The sequence below is a fragment of the Mesoplodon mirus genome (genome assembly GCF_964341445.2).
Source record: "Mesoplodon mirus genome assembly, chromosome: 4".
Classification (NCBI taxonomy): Eukaryota; Metazoa; Chordata; class Mammalia; order Artiodactyla; family Ziphiidae; genus Mesoplodon; species Mesoplodon mirus.
In genome coordinates, this window is record NC_138979.1 from 175,439,033 (window position 1) to 175,457,601 (window position 18,569).

Sequence of the window (18,569 nt, forward strand, 5' to 3'; positions counted from 1 at the left end):
GGAGGAACCACACTTGCCCCCTGGGGCAGGATTTGGCATAGATGGAGGCCATGCTCAAGACAAACCCAGCAACCGCCCGTTTCATTCCCTGGCCTTTGAGGCATCTGGAACCATATTCTAGGACATGGCTTAAAAACTGTAGACAAAGCACAATTTGCCTGCTGTCTAAGCAGGTGTCTGTCACTAAGGCTAATACTAGACTCGCCGAGGACAGGTTACAGCAAAGTGGCCCGGAGCTCAGGAGCTGCACCCGCCTCACTCTTCTGTAGAAGCTACTGTCCCGAGAACTGGGGGAGGCGGCAGGTGGAGCACATTCACTGGCCAAAGGGCTTCTATTCAGAAGTCAAATGACACATTCCTCTCCACGCTGACCCTCGAGATGTCCTGGCGATCGGAGGCCACCTCCCCAAACAGGGGCTCTTTCCCCACTTCTTTCCAACATCCGCTCTTGGAGGAATGGTTTCAGAACTGAGAGCGGGAGTCTTGGTTATTTCAGATTTAAAACTGGTGATATTTATATTCACTGGCAACATTCTTAATTTATAACTCATCGTAAAGTGTAATATGGAGATAAACATTCCAGCGCCGTCAGTGGCAACTATCAACCTATCATGAGGTTGAAAATGGTGAAAATATAGAGAGATAAGTGCTGACTACTCAAATAAATTTCACTCTGGGTAAAATGAGATGGTGAGCATAAAAATAATTTCTGTTGGGGCTTTGAAATGCACCAAGTTGGTCCTTTTTATGATAGAAAAATATTAATCTAGAAATGGGAAAGTATAGTCTCAGTATGGCACAAACAGCCAGCAACTGTTATTCTCACAGTTAAACATTAGAGATTATCTTATTAAAGCCATAAATGACATAAGAATGTCTTCTATTTGCATGAGTATTTAAGGAAGAGAGCTTCTAAAAGTTCTAAACAGTGAATAAGACATGAAAGATTTGAAAAGAAGAAAGCATAAAATTATTACTTTCAGACTCTATGATTGTATTTCATGAAGACAAATAAAATCTGGAAATTAACTGATCTGAAAAAAGTTTTTTTTTAATAAAAATTAATGTATTCATTTTTAAGACTACCTGCAGCAATAGACTGGCCATCCATATTCTAACACAAAGGAAACATGGATTTTTCTAAATACACTCAAATCCTTCAGTGGGGTGGGGTTGGTGGAGGTGAAATGCAGGAGGTGGATGGGAACCAGACTGGGAATCCAGCTTCTGTGGATAATCCACACACAGCGCCCACGGGGAAGGGTATGAGGAGGGCGCCTCTGGAGAAGGACCAGAGAGTCCTCCAGAGCGAGCGCTGCCATGCAAGGAGGATCTCGAGGCCCAGTTCAGCGACACTGATCAATATCATTATGATCCAGGAGAACTGGTGAAGTTCAGCTAAGAACTGACCTTGCTTAGACGAAGTGTGTCAGACTACCTAAAAAAACCCTAAACAGCAAAATGATTAAACGGCTGTTGATTTTTTTGGTCTTGTTTTGTTTTTAACCTTCTTATGGAAAAATCAATGCTCTAACTTTGATAACAAGGATTTGATGTAGTTTCCCTGAGACTTTTAACAGCAACTATTAGTAAATAAGTAAGGGTGTTGTTGCTACATTCTGACATTATCAAGCCGACTCACCTACTCACTGACTACCTTCAATAGTGGTTCTCAACTTTGACTTCACATCCGAATCGCTTAGGGATTTTAAAAAATCATATGCCATAGCTACAGCCCAGATGGACCAAATCATGGACCCTAGGGGTGGGACCAGGCATCTATCTGTTAATAGCCCAGGTGGTTCCAAGGTGCAGCTAAGCCTGAGGCCCCTGACCTGGGGAGAGAGGAAGCAGGTGTTATTCACTGACATTTGGTCAAGAAAAGCCTGCAGGCGTCCTCCACACAGGCCAGCCAGCCTGAGCAGTCCTGCCTCCCTGCAGCCCAACAGCCTGGGGAAAGAGTACCGGGGAAGACCTTGTTCTTTAGGACGGAGGTTCTCAGAACCCTCTCGGTCTCAGAATCCCTTAGGAGTCTGCAAATTTACTGAGACCCCTCAAGAGATCTTGTTTACACGGGTTATATCTATTGATATTGACACATGAGAAATTGAAACTGAGAAATGCTCATAATATTTAGTTATTAATTCATTTTTAAAAAAGAACAATAACAAACTACCGCTCTAGAAAAATCCTACACATTTTCTACCAGGTTCTCAGGCTCCTTTGCTACAAGGACTTGTCACTTTTGGAGGGGCTAATTTTGCTTTTTTGGATTAACTGTTTGGTTCACAAATGCACTCATCAGAACTAACGTCAAAGTTCCTTCTCTTTGTGGCATCTATATACAACTAAATTAATGAATTCTTCACATAACAATCTGTAAAATAATAAATTTTAATTTATTATTAAAATCAATGTTTCACTGTGAATAAGGTCTGGCAAATGATGATGATGATGATGCCAGCAGTGGTGATTATCGGCTTTAGTGAACGTGGCCTGTTTCAGGCACTCAGATTTGCACTTTACCTATATTATTTCACTTAATCTTTAAACAATTCTTGGAGGCAGGTAACACTGTTACCTGCATTGTTTAGATGACAAAACTGAGATTTTAGTGAGTATCTTACCCAAAGTCATACAGCCAGCAGGTGGCAAAACCAGGACTCAAACACTAGCCTCTGAATCCAGCCCTGACGCCACCTCCACCAGGAAGGCTGCCGTGAACCTTCTGTTCCTTCTCCCTTCCACCCTCGTGTAAAAAGTTAGGCCTCGGGTCCTCAGTGCCCCAGCTCACCCTGTGGGAATGGTTATCACCGTACAGACCACACTGTTTTATGTTAAAAGTTGATGTTAACTGTCTCACCTCTGAGACTGGGTGGTTCTGGAAGACAGGAACATGCCCTCCATTTAGGTATTTTCAGGGGCTAACAATGCCAGGCCCACGCAATGTACTTGGTAAATGCTTGCAGAATGATGAATGAATGAATGGAAGAATGAGTATTGTCAAAACACATCACGGTGTGAAATTTAGAAGAGTGGCCCCTCTTTGGGGAAGCACGTCTGGGTGCCCTACTCTCCTTCCCTAATGGCTCAGAGGCCAGAACCTTCCCCGTCTCAAGGGGCTTCTCAGCATGGCTGTGCTCACTTCCAACAACCTGGACTAAGAACCACAGTGGTGCACAGCTGGATTAACACTGCACCCGCCTAGGGGCTTCCCATCTCTAACGTAACTAACCCACTTAAATAGGGAGGGTAACTGAGGTTCGTCAGAAATAACTGGTTCCTTCCTAGTCGATCCCTCTTCACACACACCTCACAGGGGCAGAGACCCTTCAGGTTCTGTACTAGGGATGGATATTAGGGCATTCAGTACTTATTAATAATGGTGGGTGACTTATGATAATGGTAAAACTATTTAATAGTTAATGTCTATTCTTTCTGGCAATAGCATAGTATATCAAATTCTTCCACTGGGTTAGCATTTGGAGGAAAAAAGGGATAAACATCATTATGAATCAGAATGGATAGATCTGATTACAATGAATCAAAACAACCTGTAACTTAACTGTTTCATAGGATTGAAAATGGTAAGTGCCCAAACAGATTTTGATTTCTGTTGGTAAACACCTAGAAATGCTAGTCTAACCAACCTATTTTTACAGCAACCCTTTTCTTTCTCCCCAAAGCAAATGTACTCCTACAGCGTGCATGGGGCTTAAGAGGATTATTCCCCTAAGGGAAATGGACAAATTGAGGCTTGAGAAAGGAATTAGAGGGAGGAATAGAAGACATATTTCTAATTTGAAATCCAAGACTCTGGAGAAATAAGCTTCCAAATAATCAGGTTCGACAGGTAAGCCAGCAAATGTGTCCGGCCACTGTACATCTCTTATTTATCACGTTAATTTGAGAAGCGCTTATCCCTGTCATAACCCTGAGAGTCAAGCAGCCACCAAGTCCCTCAGTCACAGGGCACAGTGGCTCTGAAAAGCTACCGCAAAACCAACTGAACCGACAGCTGACACAGGCAGGTGAGAGCATGCCCTAAAATCTGGCCTAGGTTCTGTAACCTGATTGCCCCAGTGGTCAGGGGGCATAAGATGCCCTGGAGCTGAGGAGATCTGAATTTCCTCCCTCCTAGAGGCCCAAGAGGAAATGTTATCTCGGACACCTGATACATAGGCGAAGTGCCACTTGAAGAATTGTTCTGATCCCTACATCTGGGGTCTTTATGTGAGTCCTCCCCACCCCGGACCACTGTCTGGGTGGGGTGGGGGACAGGGGCAGCGAAAGAGAGGCCCCAGGAACTGCAGTGGAGTCATCTCCCCATGGGCTGAGGGTCCAGGAACCCAGGCCCCTGACCTCAGGAAGCTGAGTCCAAGCTCATCTTGGAGGATGTCTGCCCCACATTCCTATCATTTGCTGAAGCCTGCGGAGAAACCCTGCCACAAGTAGGACGCCGGGCACAGCCAGGTCAAGTTGCCGTTGCAGTTGAAGCCTTTCCAAAAATCCTTTTCCAAAGCACACTACACCTGCGGTCCATTTCACACAGACCTCAAATGTGGCAATCACATGTGGACCCTATGTCAATATCCAAGGCTCATCATTCAAAGGGATCTCAGAGCCAATAATTCTGTGAAGCAAAAGGCTCAATAAATTATGTGGCCTAGTTATGTTCCATCACCTGTATTTTCACAAGCAGGGTCACTGAGTGCATGGCATGTATTTATATTCTAGCTACCCTTTTGGCTGTTCTGGTCGCATTATGTAAGCTGCTATGGTGTAAGGTCTGAAGGATGTCCACCTTCACTGTCCCCTCATATCTTCACAGCATGTAGAAGATGAACAGGTCTCAGATGCAGCCCTGCAGCCTGCTGACTTGGTGAGCAACACAGTCCAGGAACAACAGACAGCTATGTGACTTGATGTGCGAAAAAAATCCTCTACCAAAGAGACATCAGTAGGCACATCTCATAGGTGTTTGCTCAGGATTCAGGCTGCTCTTTGCTTCCCGGCCCTGGAGAGTTAACTCGGATGCCTCATATGCATGAATGTGAGAGAATGCAGAGCACATGGTCGCGCCCCAAGTTCCATCTCTCTGCTTGTCACCCCCATTCTTTCTGCCTAATGCCGCCGCAGCAGATACTTGCCCTCCCCACGTTTTTCTGAAAAGAAACCGAGTGTGCAGAAATTACCCACTGCTAATCAATCTCCGTACTTATTTTCCCTCAGTCCTGAAGGGATTCAATAGTATCTGTCAGTAGAGTTTATTCAGCTTCCAGTTCTTAGAAGCTGTGCCCCCAAAACAATGAAAGAATTAAAGAAAAGCGCAGCCCCCCTTCTTAAAGACCCTGCAAACTAAACAACGATCTGAATGACTAAGCATTCTGCCCGAGACCTTGGCTTAAAATTTTTCGGTTTTAACAGGAAAAGGATGCCTGTTTCTCAAGATAGGGCTTGCGCGTAAATCAGTGCAACACTGCGGACTGCTGGCAGCCCAGTGACCTCACACCTGGCCCCTGTGCTCTAACCCGAACGTCCTTGGACCCGAGGAGACAGTGATGACTGTCTCTTCTTTTCTGAGGCGGGAGGAGAGATACGAGCGTCCGCTCTCACTTCAGCACTCAAATTAGGCATAGTTTTCTCCATACCTTGAAAACATGAGCCATTTTCCTCCACTCCCCACCCTGCCAACCCCGGGCGAGGACAATTCCCATGTTTGCTGGAGGCGGTCCTGCCTCTCGAGGAGGCTGATCTGGGGGTGGCGGGCTCTTCACAGCACGCTGTCAGAGATCTCCCTTCCACATTCTGATCCCTCGAGGGCTGCCTCCTGCCCTCTACACAGCATGTCCACCCACGTGATGAGGCCGCGGGGCTGGGGCGGATACAGGGGCCACTGCTGGGTCTATCCAACTCCCACCGACTATGGGGCCTCTTGGTTGTGGGTCCTGCCGATAAATAGCTCTGGGGGTCATTCTAGTAGATACTTTCCTTTTTTCACGGAGTGAAAAAGGAGGTTAAGATAGCCAAGGAAATCTGGACAGCCAACCCATGGTCCCAAGACGAGATCACAATTTCCAAATGACTTTAACAGAATATCAGGCACAGTTGAAACCTGACAGGATGTGCCTTCTCTTGAAAGGGGAAAGTCCTTTCCCGGGGAAGCTTTAGGGAAGGATCCCCCTAAGGCAGGGGTATGTGGTCACCAGTGGGCATGCGGGGGGGGCTGGCCTGCGTGCTGCTGATGGGGCTGGCGGAGCTAAGCGGTGCACATGCAGGGAGGGGCCCGCTGTGGGGGGTGAGCCGAGAGACGGCTCTGGGCGGGGACAGCACCTTCCGGAGGACTACACCGGGCAGAGGCTACCCACCTCCTCAAACCCTCCCCAGTGCGTAGCCACGAGGCCGTGCCTCTGGAATGAAGTGTCCTTCCGCCTGGGAAAGGCTTTGGTCTCTGATGCAGCCGATGGGAGAAGCCTCCCAGGCTCAGGCCGTAGTCTAACGGCTGGTCACATGCTCAACTTCTCCCCGGGTGCCATGTATTATTGACTTGTCCATCTCCTAAAATTCCATCCGACCTTGTTTAAAGAAAGACACCCCAGAACTACTTAAGGAGAATTAATTTTAATTTAATTAAAATGGCAAGAAAAGGTTTATACTTGAATCATTAGGGCTGAATTTTTTAAGCTGCCACTCCTCGAAAGCAGTGGGGTCATCACTAGAGTGATTTTTTTTTTTCACATATAGGTGACAAAAATGACTTTATTCTATTAAGCAGTAGCAGAGGGTGAAATTCACCACCTGACTAGTCACTTCCTGATCATGACAGATGTTTTTGAATGTTAGAAAAATGCGAAGTCAATCATAAAATGCCAGCCACAGTGGAAGGAGACAAAACTACTACCTTGGCTTTATTTCTCACCTTACTTCGTTTGAGAGGTATGTTTTCTCGTTAATGTCTATTCTCTAGTTCTGGTTCCTAAAGACAGCAGCAGTTTCCCCAGAATTGGTGATATGAAAAATGAAGCTGTGCACCCAAGGTCAGCCCGTTCTTGGAGAGAAGAATAAAACCTCAACCCACGCTTCTCTCCAGAATGATGACTGCTGGGGCGCTCACTGCTGGGGGCGCCTGGGGCCCTCAGGTCTCAGGAGTGAGGGCAGCGCGCGGGGTGGGGGTGGGGGTCCTGGCAGCCGCGTTCCAGTCCGGCTCTCCCCACCTGGCTGGTCACTGCCCTCTGGAGGCCACAGAGTCCGGGCTGCAACTCGGGGAGAAAGGCACCTGGCAGAGGCTTGAAATCAGGATCAGCTACCGGCAAACCCCAAAGGTGTGTGTGAACAGAATAATCAGTCAACTAAGACCTTTACAGATGAGGAAGCTAAGGCCAGGAAGGTTAAATGAGTTGCCCGGATTCCTCTGCAGAACTGGCCCCTGAACCCAGGTTTCCTGACCCTCGAGAGACTTGGAGCTGTTTTTATGGAAATAGTTAAGTCCCTTGTATACATATGTCAAGCCTCACTTTAACATATTTAAAGGGAATTGCTTAGTCTGCTTTAAATTCTGGTAAAGTAGTTTAAGTTTTATGATGTCTGATTAGCTTATTTTAGGAAAACGAATTATTAGAATTGTTTTCTATGAGCAATAATGGTTGAACTGGAAAGGAATTTTAAGATTCAACTAGTTCCCTCTACCCCAGATTTACAGATGAGCCGCACTGGGGAGGCTGGACGTCTCACACTTTTGATCAGCCCCCGTGGGGTTGCTGACCAAGCCACTGCGCGCCCCTACTTGGGCATTTTTCCTGCAATGCCTTCTTCTGTAGTCCTTCCCAGACAAGTGGTGCCTCCTCAGTGTTTACACCCGAGCTGCAGAAAGCATTAGAGAGACTGGGAGAGCTGGGCCCCAGCGGGAGGGGTGAGCAAGCGGGTGGCAGCTTCAGGTCCAAGCCATCTCAACATTCCTGATCAACGGCCACAACACACACTGCATGGTGGGGTCAGCGTGATTCTGGAGACCCTCAGAAAAGTTCACAGAGAGATTGGTAAACTACTTACTAACTGAAAAAAGGGAGGGAAAACCATGAAAGTGTACTTCTGGAGAGTTGCCTTGGAACAACAAATCAAACCAAAAATTAAAACGAAGAAACAAACATTTGAAAAATCAAAATTAAGGCTAAAAAAGCAAATGGAGTTCTAATAACCTTCCAACTGTAAGTCTGGCTGTCTGGAATCAGATTTCAATTCAAGAGTGACCTATGTTTTTCCACTAACAATGATTTTTTCTTTTTTTTTTTTTTAAAGCAAAGAAAGGCCAACTAGGCATTCCCCTCCACATTTAAATGTTCACTCAGCACATGAAAGCTGACCAATTCATGTAATGTGTTTTGTTTCCAGGGCAGGAAATTCCAAAGGGAAGGGAAAAATAATCAAGCAGTTTTCAGATCTTTCCACACGTTAACTCTAATCATGATTCCAACAGTTTGTAGGGTTGGGCTAGCTTTCAATCCTGTGAAGTAAAGGATTGGAGGGAGAAATTCATAAAACTTCAGGTCTTGGCTATGTGTCCTAAGGGAAAGAGTTGGGATTCAAATTCATTATAATTTTAATCAAGAAATTCTACATTTACTAGCAATGTATGTTATGTTTTCCCTTCTCTAACTAAATGTTGTATTTATGGGGCGGGGGGGGGAGGGGAACAGTCTTACTTAAAACACCTGGTTACTGGCTATGCACTCCCTAAGGATGGAAGATGACTCAGAGCTTCACAGAGAATAAACAACTGAGCACCTGCTTGGTACATATTACATTCAGCAGAAAGCTCAGTGGGTGCTCATCGCCCTAACAATTTGCTAATTAATCTGATATAAGGTGCCCCACCAGAAGAGTCTGGACTTCAATCTTCAGAGGTTTAAAGGGACACAGGGCTCCTTGGGATGCAACAAGATAACTACTGGCAGGGTGTGGAGGTAGGTGGGTTCACTGTGCAAACGAGAAAGGGTGGGGCAGTGGGAACATCTAACATTATTCTAGAACAGTAAGATCCCATTTTAAGACCCCAAAAAACTGGGCAAAAGTCAATGGAATAAACAATTTTTTCTGGAAAAACCAAAGCAGAAAAAAACAAAGTTGGCAATTGCCCGTAGGCATCATATTAAAGGGAAAATGTCTATTTTAAGAAGTGGATTAAATACAACAGAAGCAGTTTGTACATTTTATCTTCATCTTCCATTTCATAAAACTGGGATTGCCGTTGAGGCTGAGTTCAGAACACTTAATATGCAGATAAGTAAGGTCAGAGTGTTTCTTGGTTTGAATTATTTATTTTAGATCATAGTCTCCTTTCTGCCCGACTGTGTGTGTGTGTGTGTGTGTGTGTGTGTGTTTAACACAAACACAGCAGGTTGCCATCAGAAAGATAAGCGCATTAGGGAAAGTAGTTCTTTCTGGCAGCAGCTCCCCTTATGAGCTTTTGTTTAGCATATAACTGAGTGTTTGGAACAAAGATAAGCCCTTTTAAATCATGGACATAGAGATGAAATTTTCTGGCCGTGTTGCGGGTAAAGTGAACATTAAATAAATGAGTGGAAGGACAAGGGCGGATCTCCTGGTGAGATCCATATTTAGGTGCTGTTTAAGGGCTTTATCAACCAGTGTCTCATTTCAATACAGGGATCTTTTGTTTTTTTCCCATTGACAGGTCCCTGAACACCCTAAAACAGACTTTCAAATTTCCCTATTATTTAAAATCAAGATCAGATTAAGATACTGTTCAATTTCCCTGCATAGTTTCATGACACAAGCCCTACATTTTCCTTCCTTGCAAACAGAAAACAATTTATAGCATTGTTTTTCAAAATGTAGTACGCAACCCACTGGCATCGGGATCATAAGAAGGTATTTTATAAAGCCAGATTCTTGGGCCCCACCTCAGGCCTCCTGAATCATAAGCTCCGGAGGTAGGGCCCAGAGAATCTGCAGTTTTCAAAGCTCTCTAGGTGATTTTAACGCACAGTCAGGTTTGAGGACCACATACTTAAAAGGCATGTATGTGACCGATATCTTTAGAATACTACCTTGATTACTATATAGTTGTTGAATTAATTTCTAAACTGAAAACCAGAAATAATTAGGAGTAAATTATTATTTGCAAAATGTCCTCATTTGTCTTTTTAAAAAAATGAGATCTGTATGAATTTATATCAACTCCAGGAAAGCACAGAAGTCCCCAAGAACTAGAAGCGATGTTCCAGAGAAGCTTCTATTGATTCTGCTCTAAACAGATTTCCTTTACTTTTTAAAAGGGAGGTTGGAACTTGGGCACCAAGGTCTCCTTCTGCCCTCAGAGTTTTTGGATTTTCAAACTAGCAAGATTTTCTCTCAGGTAAATTTGATGGAGTTTCCGATCCAGCTTATCAGTTAGGAAGATTATCAGAAAATAAAACATCAGCCAAATGAAGCAGATCTAACAAGAAAGGAAAAAAACCATAAACCATGTTTACACAGAGAGGGTTCCTGGCGGGGACCTGGGTCACTGACTGAATGAGCTGCCGGGGGCCACACAAAGGTATCGGGTTTGGGATGAGAATGAAGATGAGAAGATACAAACAGGTGGAGAGAAGATTCGGTTCTTGAAAGAGAAGAGGAGGAGGAGGAATCTGACACTAAAAAAGTGAAAGAGAAAAAAAAAAGGATAAAGGCAAAAAAAACTTTAGAAACACAAAGAAAAAAATAAACTGGCTTTTAATATACTCACATAAGCTGCAAAGAAAATGAGGTCATGTAATACACAATCATTCCTCTACTTGACAAGAGAATACAAGTGCTTTTCGAAGAAAACAAATTTGCTGTTTTTTCTACTGGTTATTTAATTGTTCTGCAACAACACCACGGCATAAAAACATCTCATTTACCTGGGCACAGATTCAGCAGTATGATCCATTGAAAATAATACCTCTTTAACCTAGAATACCCAGGACATTCTGGAGGAAAAGAAACTATTTGCTTTTCAATTGGAAAGGATTAGAACTTGACTTTTCCCTGATTTGTTTTTTATGAGAAGCACTTATATAAAGTTTACTTGAAAACTAAGGTCTTTCTAGGTGCAGATACTGAGGTGCAACAATGGGTCAGGTCCCCGAATCGTGACAATGGAGTCTAAGCTTGCTAAGCTGGTCTACGGTTGGTTCCACTGGCCGGGCACTTTGAAAAGGAATCTATTACTGTCACTTCCATGTCTTCAGCTGGAGAGATACACAGCAGTAGGGAGAACCACTGCAGTGACAAATTTAAATTTTTCCCAGACAAAATGGATCAAATTTTCAAGGTAAAAGAATCATTACTACCAATCGGTGTCTGGTAATATCTACCAATGATTAAAGATAAATCTCCTTACTCCACATCCTGTTTTGAAGGCAAAAGGAAGAAAAAGAATTCTTTTTCCTCCTCTATTTAAGGAACTAACTTATTCTGAAGAAAAGACAATGATTCAAAGCTTCAAAGTTAAATGACTGTCACCCCATTTGATTCCTCTCTCTTGGTGGCTAGGACCTACTGGATGACAGAGGTGGGGGGAAGGGGACCCAGAGGTGATATTAGAAGGGAAAGCATATTCTTTAAGGGTTTTTTTTCAGTCTGCCACATCCATTTAATAAAACCAATGTCCACTCTTTAGCCGCAGTGGACTCAGCTAGTCCAAAGCTTCTAGACATGGGTTCCCCTTATGTTATAGCACAGATCTGCATATGGACAATTTCAGAGGTGGAAAACCATACCCCAGTTAATTATTCACTTTCCAAAATCAAGAACACTGAGCCTGTACTTTATAATGACCCAGATGTATAATAATGGTATCTCGGTTATATTTTTATAACTGAGCTCTTATCTGTTTGACATATACACTGAAATTTTAACAGGCAAAATATGATGTCTGAGATCTGCCTCAAAATAGTCCACAAAAACTAAGTGTGGGACAGCAGAGATACAGGAAAAAAGAATAGGAATTGTTGAAGGCTGGTGGTAGGTACATGGGGATTCATTATACGAGTATTTCTATTTTGGTATACTTGAAATTTTTCCACAGTAGAAAATTTTTTAAAAAAGGAAATAAATTTTAGTTCTGGAAGACAAAAACAACAATCCAAGAGGGCCTGTGGCTTCACAGAGGAGTCTACTGCACATTGGGTGACTCAGAATTGGCAGTATCACAACCGTGGCAGGTCACCTCAGCTTTGGCCACACGTCTTTGCCGGCTGTGCTCTTTGTCGGATGCATTTCGAAAAGCAGAGAAGCACTGCAGAAGCCTGAGGACGTTCTCCCAAACAGATGCAGAGGAATCCTCAGGGCATGTGTAAAGGGACACGTCACAGGGGCTGTGCGGCACGTATGGTGGAAAATAGCATATGGTATGCTATTTTCAAGTCAAGGGACACGGGAAATCAGATCTAATCTTATCTGCATGGGAGGGTAAACAAAAAGCTCATAAAAAATGGTTATCTTTAGAAAGGCAAGATGGAAGGGCAGGGATGGAAGCAAAACATCTCTATGGAACCTTTGGAATCAGAGTTTGAACCAAATCTGCGGGTCGTTCACGAGACAGGCAGTCCCCACTGATGCACTAATAAGAACCGCTGCCCTCCTGCGACCACCCACGGGCTGAACTATATAAACCTGGGCTTTATTAATCAAGATGGAGGCATCTTTTCCATTTAGAGGCGAGCCTTCCTAATTTTTAAGTCTCTCTGATTTAAACGATCACTTCAGAATGTTTTACCATCATTTATAATCAGTCTGCACCCGATAAGGCCTGCTAACATGGCCTTCCGTTTCTCTGATTCCTGGCCTCCTGGGTAAGTAACTGGTGGTGTGAAAAGCAACGATTTGGGGCTGTGGGGGCAGGGCCGGTGAGAGGAGTCTTGGAGGGCGTCGTGTGGACATACAACCACACCAACACAATAAACTGGTCACTGGCCAGCGCCTGGGAGGCTGTGGTTTTTCCGGTTGTCCAAGGGCACCTGCCCCAGTGATCCAGACTCCAACCCCCCAGGCTCCAGAGTGAGGGAGAGCAGCGTCCACTACGGACAAGGGGCAGCGACCCCCGACTCTGCCACGGAGACACGCCTCGGCTGGAAGCTACGGCCCCTGATGTTTAACCTGAAGTGGGAGCCTCCTGGAGGCTCTGGGGAAAAGGTCCCAAGGGGCAAAGGGGAGAATGAATCCCGAGGGCCTCACTCATTTTCTCCCACTGTCTGTTTTTAATGTGATGTGGATGCAAGTCTCAGACCTCAGGGGAAATTAAATTCCCCGATCAGCCAGAGGGGAAGGGGGTCTGAATGTAGTATGAGTGTCCTCGCAGGGTCCTGGGGGTAGGGGAGAAGGGGAAGCTGACCCTGGGCAGCCACAGCAGCTGTGAGACAGCCGTAGTGAATGTTACCTCCCTCTCTTCTCTCCCCGGGGTCCGAGCCTCACCTCTCAGTGGCTAAGTCCTGACAGCCTGACCTTTCCTTTCCTGCAGCGAGAGGGGCTACACACATCCCTCTAGCAGGTCTGGACCATGAGCAGAACTCTGCTGTGCCATCCCAGGTCAGAGACTGCCTGGTTCGCCGTCTAAGCCCACCAATGACTGCCCCTCCACCCAGGGGCCAGGCTACTCCAGGGGCGAGTTTCTCTGTGGCCTAGCTGGCCTGCATTTTGAGCAGTGGCTGCAAGCCCGGTTAAACTGCACTAATTTATAATTCATGCTGCTTCCAATGCCCAACACTCTTTTGACCTAGGAGCCCCAGGGCCCTGGGATCAGGCTTCTTCAGCCGACTTTAAATTTGATAAAAGGGAGACTAGCACAGGAAGGCAGGTAGCTGTGAGGATGGGCTTGGGTGAGTACCACACCCGGCTCCCATTGCCACCTGGGGAGAGATTTTCCAAGGATGGCTGTGCACGCCTCAGGGCTGCTCTCTGGCTCTTTGGAGGGGCTTGGTCAGGAGCCGGGACCTGGCACCGTGCAGGAGAAAGACCCGGAGGCTCCTTTCATGAAATCAACCCACAGAAGACAAGGCGTACCCAGACAGCGATTCAGCCTGACCCAGGGCCCTCTGGGGTGGCGGGAGAAGCAACAAAACCAGCTTCCAAATGATGCTCTGGAACTACCCCTGAGGCTCAAAGCGCCGTGGATTTCTTTACATTTTGTGGGTCTGTCGAGTCCTCCGAATTGCCACTGAAAGGTCAGTATTACTACTAAAGTTACTTGTTTGGAGTTCTGGAGATTACAGAGGTATCTTTACTGCTCTGTACTTAGGCAACTGTGGAAACACAGATGATAACTGAGGTGTAAATATCTGCTCCGAGGCAGTAAGTGCCACAGGCTTCCTCGTGGGGTCAGTAGATTCAGAAGCTCCGAACCCACCTGCCTCTCCCTGCAGGGATTTTTGTGGGGTTGTGTGAGTTCATATGTGCAACTGATTAGAAACCAAAAGCTTGATTTTAGCAAGGTCTGAAATCTAAAGAAAGAGAAAGAAACAGAAAAGCAGAGGGGAAGCTTGATGGGGATGGGAACAGTCTAATTTTAGTTTCAAATTTTCAGCTCCAAGAGCAAGGGGAAAAATAGAAAGATTTCAAAGAGCTGTGTTGGGCAAGTAATATTACTTCCCCCACTGTGAACAAACACTTGAAAGAAGACACTGGAGAAAATGCACCTCAGGTGAGAGTTTAGCCTATTTGGGTGAGGACTGCTTCCCACCCCAGGCCCTGATGGTCTTCATCCCGCGCGGTTTGGGGCCAGGCCCCATGTCCCTTCTGGTTGACACCATTTCGGCCCCTCTGGCTTTTTATTCTCACCTGTCTCGGGATCGCTGAAGTCTGGCAAAGTAATTGTATTAAGCTGTCGTCTGTCAGCAATGGTTCTATCTAAGAGGCTGCTCCCACGTCCAGAATCACTGCAAAACACAGCTACAAATGTCAGTCATTTGAAGGGTGGGCAGGGGAAGGAAACAGAGTCAACCAATCCCGACTCCTGAAATGCAGCAAAACCTTCTGTGCATTTTTTGAGCTTCTTCAGCACCTTTCCACTCATCACCGGCCATCCTGCTTCCCCGCCCGGCCTGGGCTGGGATTCCTTTCAGGATCCGTATCACAAACACGGCTTAAACCGCGCCCAGAGACCCAAGCTGATTTTCCTCTCTTTTGTGTCATTGTTAGACACAAAAATGAGAACTTCGAGCCACGTTCTCCATCCACCCTGTGGGGGAAACTGATGAGCATTCTGTGCAGGTAAGTCTCAGGCTCATCAAGCCCATAAACACATCATCCTCGAGCTGTCTTTAGGAACCAATGCTCTACACCAGTGCATCTAAGCCCTGGCTGCACAGAAAAATCACCCAGGGCATCTCTAAAAGCCACTGATGCCTGGGTCCTGCCCCAGACCAAGTAAATCAGAATTTCTGGTTTTCAAAGCTCCCCAGATGGTTCTAATGCGTAGCCAAATTCAAGAACCACTGGCCCTTCCTTTTCAAAGGGTGATCACAGCCACCGCCTCGTTTGTGTCCTAAGAACAAGCCTTTAAGATAAATGGCGTGGTTGATACCTCTATTTAATAGACAAGAGAGAGGAGGTGTGAGGCCCTACACTGAGCTCGGTGCTGGCAGAGTGGCAGCTACAGCCCCCTTCCAGTGTTCCCGAGCTGGGAAGGCTGGGCCTTGGAGAGAACACAGTCGCGTTTTGGCAGCAGCCTCCAGGCCGGTGCTTCTCATGAGCTTCCGGCACTGAAGCCCCCCCTCCAGGCTGCTCCTGCATATAGTAACGGGATCAGCCCCACTCCTTGGGCGAATCACGTGGGAGACCACATCGGGACTAAGGGGAATGAGACACCGTTAAGGGCCCTTGGCTCAGAAAGACTTTTTTTTTTTTTTAATTCTAAGAAGCTTGTAAGTAAAAACGATTCAACAATTGCATTCTTCTTTCCTCTATCATGGTATTCTATCAAAAGATGCATATCTGTCTCTTGAGCTTTGAGCCTTTAATGCTTTTCTTTGAATCCATTTTTTTCCCCAATCTGGGGGCTCTACAAATGATTTTTTTCGTTAAGAAGTTCAAATTCCACAATAAAGGGACACAATTTCCTTCCTCTATGCAGCTGTTGCTAAAAGTGGTACAAACAAGATTTGCTATGAAACTTAATATGGTTTGCAGGCTGCAATTTCCACGTCCAGTGATGTAGTTAGAGAAATCCACAGGAAACAGAAGGAAACTTGCTTCAGTACAGACTGGTTTGTCAGCCTATACTTATGACATCACTGGATACATGCTTTTTGGGATCTATTCTATTAATTATTTCCATGACTGAGAAACAGTAAATGTCTCTGAGCAGAAGACAGCATAAAAGTACATGCAAATTTGCATTAATCACATTAGCAACTGAATATTTCTAGCATTGATCTATTCATGCATGTATTTTTAATATAAATATTAAAAAAATACTACAAAAATATTACAAAGAGGTAATTATCTGAATGTTGCAATGGCTCCCCACTTAGGAGTTTTTCGGAAGATCTTATCTCAAAATACAGTGAAGTTTTTCATCACCTTGGGGATTCCAGGACACACAATGAGGTCTTGGAATTGCCAAGGAAGGATCTGCCTGGGTTTTCAGTGGACCAAATCACAGTAAGTGGATGGGAGATGTCTGGTTCAGCCACAATCCTCCAGGCTTTTCATTTCACCAAGTATCAGAGCACAGGGTTGGCTGCTGCGTGTCATGCTGGGTCCTGGAACCAACCAGATCTGGGTTCTTATCCCACATCTCTCACTAATGGTAGGTCACTTTGAGCAAGGCCCCTTTCTCTGTGCCTCAGTGACTTCCTTGTGAGGTGAGGATAAGGATTGTTTTCCCACACAGAAGTGTGTCAGGCTGCACTAAGGTCATGGAGACACAACATTCAGAAGAATTATAACTTCTGGACACACGCCAGGTGTCCTTATAAATACCATGCCTCCAAACATGCATCTGGGGTTAACAAGGCTGGCTGACTTGTGGAGACAACTTATTCCCAGCTGTCTGGTGCAACGGTAGGTATGGAGAAGCTGAGTTAAGGACCTCCTACTCCAGATGTTATAAACCCCAACTAAAACGAAGATCTTAACTTATGAAACTCAGCCAATGATAGGGACACAGGACCTGTTTCCCTTCCACCAGCTGAGAAACAATATTTGGTTACATTCCTTAGTTTATCTCCATAGTATCTGTTGCTTATATAGCAACAAATAACTATTCACAATGGAGATGCTTTCATTTCCACTCTGACTGTTGTGACTGACTGAGAATTTTGCTGGATGCTTTAAGCAGGTTTTAGTTGTTTGTTTATATGGTGCAGAATTTGCCTTTGTCATGATCCACAGGATGTGGAAGAAAGGGCAGGGGGAGGCCTGGCCTCGCTCTCTCACTCTGGCCAGCCTCCCTCCCGCAAGCCTTCCTCTCTCCCTCTGGGACACATCTGCTTGGGCACCTCCGTGGACCACCTCCCCCTACAGCTCAGTCACCTCACCTCTTCTCTGCCTGGCCCTTAGGTGCCAGGACCACCTCCGAAGGAGGATGACAGGCAGGAAAGGAAAACCATTCCTGGTCAGTGGTGTTAGTAAAGGGTTTAGGGGAAGGAAACTGGAAGGAACCCCAAATCCACTGCACATACGCTGCAGAGATCCACATACGTAGATGTACACACCCAGGTAATTTCTATTCCCTTAAATAAGGACTGAAAATCCAGAGTATACTGTACTGATGGTTAAGTTATCCTGGAAACTGGAAGCTTCTCTTGGAAATCCTCTAACGCAGCTACACAGAGATTAAACACAAGAGGCAAGCTGATGGTGGACTGGGAGCCAGACCCTGGGGTCCTTGTCACAGCTTTGTCCTTTCCCAGCTCTGAGACAGTGCCTGGCACACAATAAATACTGATGTAATAGAGGGGCCTTGGATAGGAAACCAGAACATTTCCCAGGCAACTTAAGCCTGGATTACATGAATCAAGGCAAGTTCTCAACATTCCCAAACTCAATTTTCTCATCGGTAAAATGGGTCTGATGGAACACGACATTTGCCCATTTTATGGGGCTACTTTGAAGATGAATGAGAGCACACTTTGTGAAAAGAAAAGCTCCACCAAAATATGGATGACTACTAGCGTGAAATGGGGTTTCCGGGGCTTCCCTGGTGGCGCAGTGGTTGAGGGTCCGCCTGCCAATGCAGGGGACGCGGGTTCGTGCCCCGGTCCGGGAGGATCCCACATGCCGCGAAGTGGCTGGGCCCGTGAGCCATGGCCGCTGAGCCTGCGCGTCCGGAGCCTGTGCTCCGCAACGGGAGAGGCCACAACAGTGAGAGGCCCGCGTACCGCAAAAAAAAAAAAAAAAAAAAAAATGGGGTTTCCAATTTCCAACTGAGGTTAGAGCAAATGAATTGTCTTTTTAAAAAAATGTTTATATGTTATTCGTTAATGTGGTTGAAATGGGACTTGGGAAGAAAAACTTTTCTTCCGATCATATGGCTACATCATGGAGATGGTCTAAGTGGCAGTGACAAGAGGGGGAAGAAGTAG

The 18,569-nt window shown here is 45.6% G+C and overlaps 1 protein-coding gene across 5 annotated transcripts in view; it reads right to left on the reverse strand.

Annotated features, from left to right (window-relative positions):
• Window positions 1–18,569, reverse strand: part of TTC7B (tetratricopeptide repeat domain 7B) — a 239,873-nt gene that overhangs the window by 45,598 nt on the left and 175,706 nt on the right. For 2 of the 5 annotated variants that reach the window (XM_082617195.1, XM_082617198.1), the window contains exons 17-18: window positions 14,821–14,918; window positions 8,050–8,100 (exon numbers count right to left, since the gene is read on the reverse strand). In XM_082617195.1, coding sequence (XP_082473321.1) covers window positions 8,050–8,100; window positions 14,821–14,918 — 149 coding nt within the window. Of the gene's footprint in view, window positions 1–8,049; window positions 8,101–10,493; window positions 10,656–14,820; window positions 14,919–18,569 lie in introns of all 5 variants that reach the window. The other 3 variants (XM_082617197.1, XM_082617196.1, XM_082617199.1) reach the window with 2 other exon arrangements.